The sequence below is a fragment of the Helianthus annuus genome, chromosome 1, assembly GCF_002127325.2.
Source record: "Helianthus annuus cultivar XRQ/B chromosome 1, HanXRQr2.0-SUNRISE, whole genome shotgun sequence".
Lineage (NCBI taxonomy): Eukaryota > Viridiplantae > Streptophyta > Magnoliopsida > Asterales > Asteraceae > Helianthus > Helianthus annuus.
In genome coordinates this window covers 1,783,822-1,797,020 of record NC_035433.2, presented here as the reverse complement: position 1 = coordinate 1,797,020, position 13,199 = coordinate 1,783,822, and the positions used below count along the sequence as shown (strand labels likewise).

At 34.6% G+C, this 13,199-nt stretch overlaps 1 protein-coding gene and 1 long non-coding RNA gene across 2 annotated transcripts; both read right to left on the bottom strand.

Moving 5' to 3' along the window:
* Positions 1–1,197: 1,197 nt before the first annotated feature.
* On the bottom strand, positions 1,198–4,285 carry LOC110942124. The gene is made up of 4 exons (XR_002594627.2): positions 4,147–4,285; positions 2,861–2,948; positions 1,546–1,601; positions 1,198–1,423 (listed from the first exon to the last, which is right to left on the bottom strand). It is a non-coding gene; the product is annotated as an uncharacterized LOC110942124 (long non-coding RNA).
* A 1,166-nt stretch (positions 4,286–5,451) lies between these two features.
* LOC110942116 (peroxisomal nicotinamide adenine dinucleotide carrier) lies at positions 5,452–8,842 on the bottom strand. The gene is made up of 11 exons (XM_022183839.2): positions 8,619–8,842; positions 8,442–8,522; positions 8,155–8,229; positions 7,727–7,857; positions 7,520–7,574; positions 7,160–7,312; positions 7,011–7,079; positions 6,819–6,926; positions 6,214–6,282; positions 6,086–6,140; positions 5,452–5,709 (listed from the first exon to the last, which is right to left on the bottom strand). The coding sequence occupies exons 1-11, from the start codon at positions 8,697–8,699 to the stop codon at positions 5,519–5,521; spliced, it is 1,068 nt and encodes a 355-aa protein (XP_022039531.1). The 5' UTR covers positions 8,700–8,842; the 3' UTR covers positions 5,452–5,518.
* Between the last annotated feature and the right edge of the window lie 4,357 nt (positions 8,843–13,199).

Sequence of the window (13,199 nt, the reverse complement as noted above, 5' to 3'; positions counted from 1 at the left end):
CATTTACTTGTCTGGTTCGTAATTACTTACACCTTCGGATATTTTCACTCCTATCATACTTTTGTTCATTTGCTTTACGTTTACTTATATGACTTGTGTGACATAATTATGGTCAGACTATTGACTTCTTCTCAAGTAGACTAGCTTTAGTCGTTTATACCTTAAATCCGTTTCGCGGATTCGAACACCTTACTTATACCTTTCGTACCTTTCATGTTTTGAATCCGTCTCACGAATTCAAATATTGCATTCACCTCTTTCATTCTTTGAAGCCGTCTCGCGGATTCAATCATTTCGTTCATGCCTTTCATTCCTTGAATCCGTCTCGCGGATTCAAGCATTGCATTCGCATATTTCATTCCTTGAATCCGTCTCGCGGATTCAAGCATTGCATTCGCATATTTCATTCCTTGAATCCGTCTCATGGATTCAAGCATTGCATTCGCATATTTCATTCCTTGAATCCATCTCGCGGATTCAAGCATTGCATTCGCACATTTCATTCCTTGAATCCGTCTCGCGGATTCAAGCATTGCATTCACATCTTTCATTCCTACAAAGTACTCTCAATCCCCCGAGAGTCTTACTACCCATTTCACCCACACGCCTAGCTGCTACCAAACTCTATCGGACATACCTGTAATAATTATCACGGTCTCACGAACGTCATACGTTTCTTGTGTACTGGCCAGGTACACATTCCACGTACTAGTTTCGTGTCTTCGCGTAATCGCCACCTTATGTCTGAAGAATTTAGTTTCGGCTCGTGTAACATTTTCAAAACTTATTTACCATGTCGTTATCATAATTTGTTCAAAATTTTTCTTTCACTTGCTTAACCATACCATTTCATACGCCCATACGTTAGGTTTACGTACCTGGGGTCAATTCGTTTCATTACTTGCCTCGATGTCGGTCCTAGACCGCATTCACGGATCATCTCTTCCAACAATTGTGCTTACCCTTCACAAAACATACTATTAGTTTCCTTCAAATACATAATCTAATACATACTTACATTCGCTTTTGCCTTTAGGCCTCGATCGAGTCTTGGATTGCACGGGTTCTTGGTCACCAGAGCACACCGGTTTGAGTTCAAGTATTTACCTCCTGTTACTTGATTCTCTCAAACCAGGGCTCTGATACCAACTTGTTACGCCCTAACACGTTTTACCTTAAAAATGACGCAGCGGAAAAGAGCTTTAAAATTTCTTTCCTTATTAACGACATTACTTTCGAGAAGGTTCCCAAAAGCTAAAATGTTAAACGTTCTATAAAAGAATTCACAACATTCATACTAAAATTTACATTTCTAGACGTTATATATTTCAACTATATGATCGATCTATCCGTGCAATCCTTGCTCTTGACTCGATCTACGTCCGCTTCACTTCCTAAGTAGCAGAAGAAGTCCGTGTATCACCTGTGGGCATCACATACAACTTAGCCATTAGTCAACGACAACATCATATATCATTAATCTCATATAATTAAGGATTGAATAACGTTTGACAATTTAACATTAGTTCATCCAACTATCCTTACTCATCCTCTTATTCCGGGTTGGGCTTAAATTTCGTAAGAATCCGATGTACTCGTTCCTGCATTACATACCAACCTCAAACGCATAATTAGTAACGTTAAAACTCTACGTATTTAAATCATGCACACGTACCATCTTACATGCATACATACTCCTCTACATACATACATACCTTTCTTACAACTTTACATACGTGCGTACACTCATACATGTCTTTACACATACATACATACACAACCACATACGTACATATCTTTCCTACATCCTTATATAATCATACAATATTTACATGGGACTTAGACTTAGATTTATAGCCCATAGACATCTAAGGAACCATCAAAATCATGTTTGGAAAGTCCACCGTAGTCCACGGATAACAAACCGAAGCCTACGATACATAAATCAACTTAAATAACAAATTTTTAGGTTTTTGAACTTGGGGAGGGCGTCGGCGACGGCCCTAGGGTCGTCGGCGACGGCCCTTGCAATTACCCGTAGCCAAAAATCCCCGTAGACAGTCAAATAACCCGTCAGCCAAAAATTCACTTTCTGGAGCCCGTCGGCGACGCCCTCTAGAATTTGCAGGTTTCTGCAGTTCCGTTTCGTCGTCCGTACGCACTAAAACGCGCATAACTTTTGAACCGTTTACCCGTTTAACCTCCCGTTTCTTCCTACATGCTTGTAAATTCACATTCTATCATATTAACTTAAAATCCTACCTCCGGATTAAGGAAATTCTTAACTTACGTGCATTCGACATATTATCATTTTCTAACTATTTGACCCGTTCGTGCATTTATCAACATAATCTGTTTATTTGACCTCAATCTCATATGAACTTTAATAATTTCATTGGCACCTATCATAAAAGATTAAATTCTCGGACGTCTTGCATCCTCTTAACCCATTTTCGCTCAAAAGCTTATTTTTGACCCGTTATGGGTATTTGCGCACTAAGTGGACTATGACATACAAAACCCTATACTTCGCTTTCATACTTGTCCAAGACATTACTCTAATCGAATAGCTCGTTTCCAAACGACTTCTAAGGTCGTTTGCCCGATATACCTATCAAGGGCATTTTAGTCAACTATGCTCTATCCTTAATAACAAAGGAATTCCTTACATAAGTAACCAATTCCACTACTTAGCTATAATTTCTTAATCACACCTACCTTGCTCGGATCAAAACTAAGATCCGTTTAATACTTCATTGACATCATACAATTCATTCCTATTTGACCTCAATTATCACATATAATTAAATTGCATATAACATTACATAAACAACTAAGAAGTGATTACGGAATCACTTACCTTGTGCATTCGTGTTCATACCCGCTTCCTTGCCTCGTCTTGTCCCGTTAGCCTTCCATGCTTGGTCCATGCTAGTGTGGTTCCTATTCTTTCATGCCGTCATGCCATAATAATGTTAGTATTCATGCTCATTCATATTAACACACATTTTCCAACTCTTATCTACATTGACTTTCACTAACACGCATACGGCATGATTTGTCAACCACATAGTTCAATATCTTTGAAATCCAAAGTCGTTATCACACATAACACATAATTGATCTAACACATATTCTATGATCTCTCGATTCTTATATTTGTGTCAAAATGCCTAACCATGCTATAAATTCTCTGTTGACTTTCAGAAAGTTAACCTTCTAGCATATAACTTCCAATTTCGAACACGCATTTATGTTGATATAATTGACCATATTAATGACATCATATTAATTTCATACATAATGTTGTATAACACATACAACTACATGATCACCTAGTCACATACACAATATACACAACCAATTTACACATACTTATGCTTTCATAACTCTACATTCGACAACCGCATTGTTCAACATTCACTTAATCAAAATTATCATCTTACATACGTACACGACATAACTCCAACATTATCACGTATCAATAAACTATTCATTTCACATTCGTACACATTCACTCTTAATCACCATAAATCAAGCGCATCAATTACATGGCGAGCATCACACCATTGAAGCATAAGGTACAAGTTCCTAATGCATAATTTTACCAAACCATACATTCAAATCCGAATTCTCATATGGACTCCACCTTAAGCACACTTAACTTATTATTTTGCTAACGGCTACACCATAAGCACCTTCTATACATACTTACCCACAACTTTCATACAATTTCACAATTTTGCTCTTTTAGGCATTTCATCGAACACTTGGCGGGTGTACTACTAACAAAATATTATGTACAAGCATTCTTTGCATATTCTTACTAGTTCATATCAAGATCATCAAATTCCCCTAACCTCACCTAACTTTCATCCTAGATCAAGGTCATTAACAATAATCCACAATATCCAACTTCATATATATCAAAACTATATTTGGTTTAGCACATGCAACATCATCATCTTCATAACATTACTTCTACAAGTGGGTTTTTCACAAAACCTCAAATAGCATCAAAATCGTGTATAATTCGCACTCCATACGATAACCTTAACATATAATCATGCTCAATTTCACACAATTTCGAGGATTGATCATAACCCAATTCATACAAACATCATCAAATCCAAAATTACAACTTACCATGTATTTGTTAGGGCTAGATGACCAAGAAATCATTGACATGCATGAGTACAACTACGATTAGGGCTTCAATTGGCTGAATTTCTTGAACTCAATTGAAGGAGAAGGGTTTCTCCTTTCCTGCCTTCTGTTCGCAACCCACAAGACCCAAAATTGGGTTTTTTTTTTTCCTTTTTCCCCCATGTTTTTAATTAAAACATCTTTCCACTTGCCCCTTTTTAACCCCTATAGTTTGTTCATTATCTTGTTTGGTCACAAAGAAATTCATTCTTTGTTATTGAAGTTACATTTTAACTAAACTAAATAACTTGGTTACCTCATATTAAGCTTTAGCATAAGGGATCAAGTTATCAAATTTAAATTCGGATTTTGGGGCGTTACAGTTTGTTCGGTTAAAGGTAAATGAACGAACATGAACAGGCCTCGTTCGTGTTCGTTCAATTCATTTACAAGCCTACACGTGATTATGTATCAGTAAGTAATTACATTATTATAGTTTTTTTTATTGTATAATATTTTTTTACTAAAGTATTCTTATTACGTAATTATACATTCAATATAATGAGTAGTTAATTGTTTTTATGCTATTACATGATTAGATCTGTAATTGTCATTACGTGATTATTGATGTGTTATATTGAGCCTTTGTTGCTGCTTTTGCACACATGGTACATGATTGTTACATGGTACGTAATTACATTGAGCATTTGTTACTTCTTTTGTACATATGGTACATGGTTTAGGTATTCATTGATTATGTTCCAATACGTAATTACGTACTAGAACATTGTCACGTAATGTTACATAATCACATAACTTTAAGGCTGTCTAATACAACATCTATTAATCTCTGAACTTAGTTTACTAAGAAACTTAATATATATACTACTAAGAGGGTCTAAACACTTCATTCAACATCGAAGATCAAGAACTGAAAGGTCAATTCACATTGTTGCAGACGAAACACAAGAAGATTATTTACAGTTGTTTTAAAAGCCACAATCTTCACAAAAAGTGTATTGAGAACAATGATTTTCACCGGTAAAAACTGAGGACTTTGATCTCACAAGATGAACGGAGGGCCCATATCATTTTGGTGAACACCAACTCACACACCACATATGACGTGTCATTATAACACGCCATACGACCCGCATGGCCATTTTTCACCCCGTATGAAACGTCAGTGGTCAGTGCTGGGTAGATAGTGCGTCAATGGTGTTTCTTTAAGATTTCCCTTTTATTATGAGTTATATACATATGGTAGTGCTTAACAAGTCCATGGAGCTAATTTGACACAAAAATTGGACACTTATATCAAAACATGGACCTTTTTTATAGAATGATAAGATGACAACATATGTATGGTTTGCTAATTTGACATTTTTAATAATATTTTTTGGCTCTTCTTCGCTAACATGCCAAAAAAATTAACCAGCTCCTCCTTGATCATGAAAAGCACAGAAGCTGCAAATACACTCTGTACTATCTTGGTGCTCATTCCTTTGTAGAAGCTAGATATTCCTTCATAATGGATCATTTTTACAATTGCATCCAGGGTACCTTTGATGCAAATCGGAAAAATAAAAGTGTTATTTTTTTGTAAGACCATTACCTCAAAATTTGTATTCTGTTTTATGAGCAATATAAAAAAGCTACAGTATAAGTATACATGAGTTACCCAATGAAAAATTATAATATCAGATATACGGACCTGATTTTCAAATTTATGACATCTATTATCTTCCCTTAAAACTTGCATTAGAATATAAATTAAATTTAATGAAATAGGTAGATATGAAATTCGAAAAACTTTGAATATTTAATATTAAAATTTTAATTTGTTAAATATGATATTATGCAAGTTTCGACGTGTAAATAATGCTCAAGAGATTTGGTTTTACTGAAATCTGAAATACAAAAGAGAACTTTTAGATACCTGAATATCTCAATGAATTGTTTGTGCTGATTTCTTGCTTTGCTTGAAGTCTTGACTGTAAGTATTTAAAAAATAATAATTTAAGAAATGGAATCATACGTTAAAATAATAATTTATGGTATTATTACCTTTACAACTAACAAAGGATATGTCGTCACAGTTGCTCCAAGTTTAGCAATGGCACCTACTACAAATACCTGTTTATAAACAAAGCAAAATAAAGTAGCTTGAAGCATTCTTTACAGAATTAATAATAAAAAATATAGTAAAATGCCATTTTTCGTCCCTTAGGTTTGACCAGTTTTGCGACTTTCGTCCAAAGGCTTGTTTTTTCACATCTGGATCCAAAAGGTTTGAAATCTTGCCATTTTCATCCGGCTCGTTAACTCCATCCATTTTTCTCCGCAAAATCAAGGGTATTTTCGTTAACTTAAAGGGCAATTTGGTCTTTTTCACATTACGTACAAGCATTTAGCATAATGTACACTAAATAAAAAAGATGAAAATACACCTGAATTCACGGAGAAAAATGAACGGAGTTAACGAGCCGGATGAAAATGGCAAGACATCAAACCTTTTGGATTCAGATGCGAAAAAACAAACCTATGGACGAAAGTCGCAAAACCGGCCAAACCTCAGGGACGAAAATGACATTTTACTAACCCAAATTGACCCAGTGCCGAGATATATGAGTTAAAACATGACAATGGATTACACAAGATTTTTGTTTTACCTCCAGAGCAGAAACTTTATTTGAACTTTGCTTCTTATCAGCACGTTTAGCTTTCAAGTACTTTAAAGCCGTCTCATATATCATGAACTGAATTGACGGATTGCACACCTGTCATGCCATTTCCATACATTTTAGCAACAATATAACTTTTATTACAATATTAATATGCTTTTGAGGAATAATCAACCTAACCATGATTAAAGTAGGAACAAGGCCTTTCCAAAATCCCCGTATTCCCGCTTCGTTATAAACTTCGGACGCCTGTAAATGGATAAACAACCATTAACGAAACCATCACCGGTACTTGATACAGAAAACATGAATATGTTGACAGTGGTTACCGCGTGTAATGTTCCGTATGGGTTAGGCTTCACTGAATCGAGTTCACGCAACTTATCATGCAAAGCAGAACCAATCAGACTGCTTTCGGAACATTCTCTTACCAGAGCCTCCTTCTTTGCTTCTAGAATCTTACGTTCTGCTTGAGTGTGTGTCTAAATAATAAAAGTAAATTAAGAATTGAACAAATGCATCATTGAAGAATGAAGTTTCATGCGATTTACAAGTCTAACCCCTTATCCAGTTTTTTTAGCTTGACAAATTAGAGAACGAAAATTGTCTTTTGACTACCAACAAAAATAATATTATTTCAACATATAACCGAATCATAAAATTCGAGTAAGTTGTTGTTCTGAGGGTACCTGCATACGTGTCACAAGCACCCATATTGGATTTGTAAACAGTACATTCAGTGACCTGAAACCAAAGAATTAGTTGTAAAAATGTTCAATTAGCTGTCTACTTTATATTCTACCCTATAAAGTAGAGGTGTAATATATTGTTTTACTCATTCAACAACATTATATCAATTTTCTCTCAAAACATATGGTTCTCGTATTGTCACTTACCCTGCTAAAGCAGCCACAACGAGCCAGCCGAACATACCAACTGTTCCATCTCCACGACCCTTTCGTTTATTAGAAGCTGCAATAGCTTCAGCTTTGTTTTTAAAAACCTGGTAAAAATAATAATAAATCCCCTGCCAAAACCAAAAGAAGATCATTAAACACAATAACAATTGCAACCATAAACCACTTCATCTTCATGTATAATTAATTAATTTCAGAAAAAAAAACACAATAAAACCAAATGTTAGGATCAAATAAACATAGATTTTACGTGCTAAGCATACGACTAACTAATAACTAGAGTAATTAATATTACTCTACTTCAATTTTGTAGCGTAATTACTCCAGTTTAAAACTGTAGATTAATAATAATTACTCTAGTTATATGTCTGTTTAGCAGGCAAAATCCGAAAGCCGATATTTGTTACCTGTGATGCAGCAGTTCCAAGCAGAGACGGCTTAAGTCCGCTGTATAATCCTCCAATCCCTTCGCTTCGTATAACCTGTTGTTATCCAATCATATTACAGATCAACTATAACCCTAACTAAGAATACATTATCTCTAACAGCTCAAAAGTTTCAAAAATTGGTGGATTCAATCATATTATTGATCAACTGTTTTAACCCTAACTAACAATACATTATCTCTAACAACTCAAAAGTTTTAAAAACTGTTAGATTCGTACAATCTACAGCAAAATATCGAAAGAAAAACCTCAAGTAATTGAACAAGTGTACCACCAGATGATCTCTGAGATTTCTTCGCAATTCTCTCCGTCTGTTGGCGCGTGTTGACCTAGATTCAATACAAATTGTGCTTTGTTGATTACTAACTTGCTATAACAAGTAATAACGGTGAAAATACACAGAGTTTGATGAAAGAAATTGGTACCGATTGAAGAGGATATGTGATGATTTGAGCGATGATGCCTCCGCCGGCTCCGGCGAGGCCGTTCAGGACGGCGTTCGACATTCAACTCCGGCACCGGTTACTTGTTCTACACGTTTTTCAGTTACAAAAGAAAAAGTGTGATATCATCGTTCTCCGGGCATCATCATATCTTGCCAAGGATAACGATTAATGAGTGGTGTGTGAATAAATTGTAAATTTACCCATTTACCCATTTGTTTACCCGTTATAAATTAATAGATACACAGACTAGTTGTAGTTTTTGTTTTGGGAGATTTTCAAAAAAGTTTGATATAATTACGATTTTAGTCTAAAACTATTTTGGTTTTTACTTTTAACTTCAAAGTTTTTTATCTTTGTCAATTTAATCTTATAATTTTTTTACTTTCAACTTTGGTACCTTTATACTCTTCATATTTCGCAAAAATTTTGTTTTATGTTTTATTCTAAATTTTGAGATTTTTTTTTGTTAATTTTTTTTTCTTTAATTTTTATTTCATTCCAATCATCAGAGCAAATTACATAAGGATAGCAGGTAGGCGAGCAACAAACTGCGTCGTCATCCCTTTCTGAATAGAAAACCCTAATCTACTAAAAACAAAGCCCCGCCCCTAAGGGGTTGAAAAGTTGCTATGGACCACACGCTGAACTCTAGACAAGAACCGAACTGCGCCGTCATCCCTTTCGAAAAGTTCCAATCATCAGGGCAAATTACATAAGAATAGCAGTTTTTTTTTTTTTTTTGGTTAAATTTTTTTTTCTTTAATTTTTATTTCATTCCACACGCTGAACTCTAGACAAGAAACAAACTGCGCCGCCATCCATTTCGAAAAGTTCCAATCATCAGGGCAAATTAGATAAGGATAGCAGATTTTTTTTTTAATTTTTTTTTCTTTAATTTTTATTTCATTCCACACGCTTAACACAACGAAACGTTCATGTGTGGTTCAACGTTTTTACGTTTTGTTTTACGCTTCGTTCTAAATTTTGTGAGTTAACAGTACGCAACGTGCATGTGTGGTTCAACGTTTTTATGGTCGTCTAATTTTTCCCGTTTGATAGGTTCATCGTGACGCACGGGTCCTAAATCAACTTAGTTATTATTTTCTATGTTTTATGTTTCGGTCAAATTTCTCCGCATTAATACGTCGCAACTTCAGTGTTGGTGGTCGTTGACGGTGTTGTGACCTTAGTGATATTTGTCACGGTTTTACGCCCCCACCGCAACACGGGGGTGTTAATACTAGTTAGTAATTAATTTTTTTCAAAATTTATACTTTACTTAAGTTTTAGTAACGTTACTACGGGGAAATGTCTTATAACTAGTGTTATTACCCAGCGTTTTGTGACGGACGCGGTACCGGTTTCATCACATAAAATATATCCCCCACGTTAAACTTCCCTTGAACTTCCATCGCGGTCTCAATGGCCGTCTTGAACCCATTAATATTATCAAAGTCGTAGCTGGTTACGCTAAGCGAAAGAAATGTGTTCGACATGGCCGGATTTGGGCCTGTGCGGGAGGTGCCACCGCACAAGGCCCAAAATATCTAGGGGCCCAAAATTGTTTAAAACATATATATACTTTATATATACAATTAGTGTAGACAGGTATACACATGTTCACCCTTTGGTTCAATGGAGGCGTCCATTCTCTAGTTTACCAGCCATGCTGGGTTCGAACCCCACACTGACCTCCTTTTTATTCTTATATTTTTGTGTTTTTCTATGGGCCTCAACGAATGATTATAAAACAAGAGTTTTGGTGTTTTTTTTCCCTCAAAGTATAAAACAAGGGGAAGAGTCCCATATTATCACAACAATTAGTAATTGCAACTTTACAAGCTCTTGTTTTTTAGTTTTATTTTTTCACATATAAATTTAGCCTTAAAAAATTTGTAGGTTCTTTCAATTTTTTTCTTCTCATTAACCACTTACATAATAAACATTACATGTTTTCTTGTATAAATTTGTAGGTTTTTTATTTCTCATTTAAACATTTACAATATAAACTTAGAAAAACTTAATAAAAGCTCGGTTTATTTTATTTGTATGAAAGGTTCGTGTTGCCAAATTAGTTTGGTTTTGTTTACACATATTACAAATCTTTTTGCTCAAAGGATTCAAGTGTTAGTTATTTTGCTTGCCCGAAGGGTGTTGAAACTAATGTTAGGTGCATTAATTTATTTGTAATATAAAACTAGGATTTATTGTTTTTAATCAATGCTATAATTCACTCTATGAACATGTATAGTTATGATACATTGAAATATAGAGAAGAATCGGCATGGATTATAAATACTTGATCGAGAACTTTACTTTTAAAAATGCTCAAAAAGCCTCACGATACGCTTAAGTAAGTAATTTTGTTCATTTTGATACACTACTTTTGTTTTGTTTATTTTACAACAATTATCGTCGTATTGTGGTCTTTTTATATATATATTTAATGAGTTTATATTATAGGAAAGGGGCCCAAATATTTTTTGTCGCACGGGGCCCAAAAGTGTTTTATCATTTTCGGAGACGGCCCTGGTGTTCAACATCTGGTTGAGTGCTATCGAAAACGCCAGTTTCCCAATGTCCAAATGCTCCTTTTTTTAACGAGCTCTGACGTTTGATCCACCACGTTTTGCCGAAGGTGGCTGAGGTTGTAGAGTTTGTGGTTGTTGGTTAGATAAATGTTGCCATATTTGGTTTGGTGAGTATAGACCCCGTTAGTTGGTTTTGAATGTTGGTCATATTAATTGACAGCTAAAAAAGTTATTGGCTCACGAATAATGAAAACATAGGGATGACTTCTATATTTTATTTCATTTTTATCAATATAGAACATTGCCTATTGCCTATTGCCTATTATTAACACTGAACATTTAAAGACGTGGACTATGTGGCGGGATTGTAACTCGATGGTCTAATGAAAAGTTGACATCAATGTTTTAAAATCCGGTTTTTTAATCATACCAGATTAGGCACAAAAATGGTTTAACCGGTTGAACCGAGTTGTGTCGGGCGGTTCAAACGGGTTGACTAGTTAATTGTATTATTTAATAAATTACAACATTAACTTAAAAAATAATCCAAAATTGGATTAAAATGGAAATCTGGAACTAACGATGGGGTGATGGAAGTCTGGAAAAAGTCACGAATGATGTAGTGATGCAGCAAGTTTTGAATTTTGATCGATGGAGATAAAATACTAAAAGTTGTTAGGTTAAAGCTAAAAGTAAACATGGAGATAGGACGATAAAAAGTAAATCCTAACTCAAAAACAGACTTGAGACGGTACCAATATAACCGTTCAAACCGGTATACCGGGTTTTACCGGTGGTACAAAGTCTATGTCGTTTCTTCTATTTGTCGGGGTGTTTCGGACCGGATTTACATCCGAAAACGGTAATACCGGTATTACCGGCCGGTATTTACCAGTTTTTAAAACATTGGTTGACATAATAGTGTATTCAGAATTTTATGAAATGTTGTATTATATTATTATAATAACGAAAAGGGTGAACGACGTCCATTTATTAAAAAAAAATCTGAATGCGAGATAGCCTTGATAATATGTATATTTGTGCTTCGATTACTTGTACATTATTACTCACAACTCGGTTTCAAATTATTACATTATAAAGAATCATCTTTTTTGTGCATTAGAACTTGTACCCCAAGCTTGGAGAGTTTTCCAAAAAAAATAACTTGATTTTTCACATTTAACCCAAATATTTCATACTTTGTATTTTAACCCCTTCTAATTTTTTTTACATTTAACCCAAAGTTTTCCATCTTTTATAATTTCACACAAACACTTTATTATTTACAACTTTCGTCCCCCATACTTTTTATCGTTCGCAAGTTTTTCGTTTTACGTTTCGTTCTAAATTTTGTGAGTTAACATGTCGTAGCGTGCATGTGAGGTTCAACGTTTTTTGCTCTATTTTTTCATATTTGACAAACCCGTCGCAATGCGTCCGTTTTTTCCCTTTTGAAAATTTCGCCGTAACGGGCGGGTCCTAGATCGACTGAGTTATTATTTTCTGCGTTTTACGTTTCTGGTTAATTTCTTCGAATTAACACACTGTAATAGGTGTGCGTGGTTCAACGATTTTAGTCTGCTTTTCATTCAGTGTAGTTTTTACCATTTTATCTATTTTATTTTTACGATGTTGAGAGTCGATGTCGTTGTGGCATTGGTGCTACTTGGGACGGTTTTATTTAACTTATTAAATTTTTTACTAATATTTTGTTTCAGTTTACCCCTATACTTCCTTTACTTAAAAACTATTTTTTACGTGCATATTTTATGTACGAGGTATGTATAAATATGATTTGTTCTACATTCAGACGTAAACTTTTTTTATAGACGAGTCAGGTCAAATATAATACATTTTCGTTTAAAGAAACCATTTTTACGTGCATATTTTTATGTATGTTTTGGTATAAATTCAAGTTGTTCTACGTTTCCACGTAAATTTTTTTGGGAAATAACTCAGGTCAAATATAATATGTTTTCATCATTATTTTATGTATGTTTCGTAAAGTTTGTTTCGAACCGAGTGGAGT

What these genes read in the sequence shown, in the direction of transcription:
- LOC110942116 (XM_022183839.2), bottom strand. Translation starts at nt 8,699, where the DNA reads ATGTCGAACGCCGTCCTGAACGGCCTCGCCGGAGCCGGCGGAGGCATC. An exon ending in CATACGGAACATTACACGCG is followed by an intron (nt 7,080 to 7,159) that starts GTAACCACTGTC and finishes ATCCATTTACAG; the next exon opens with GCGTCCGAAGTTTATAACGA. An exon ending in TTGTTCCTACTTTAATCATG is followed by an intron (nt 6,927 to 7,010) that starts GTTAGGTTGATT and finishes ATGGCATGACAG; the next exon opens with GTGTGCAATCCGTCAATTCA.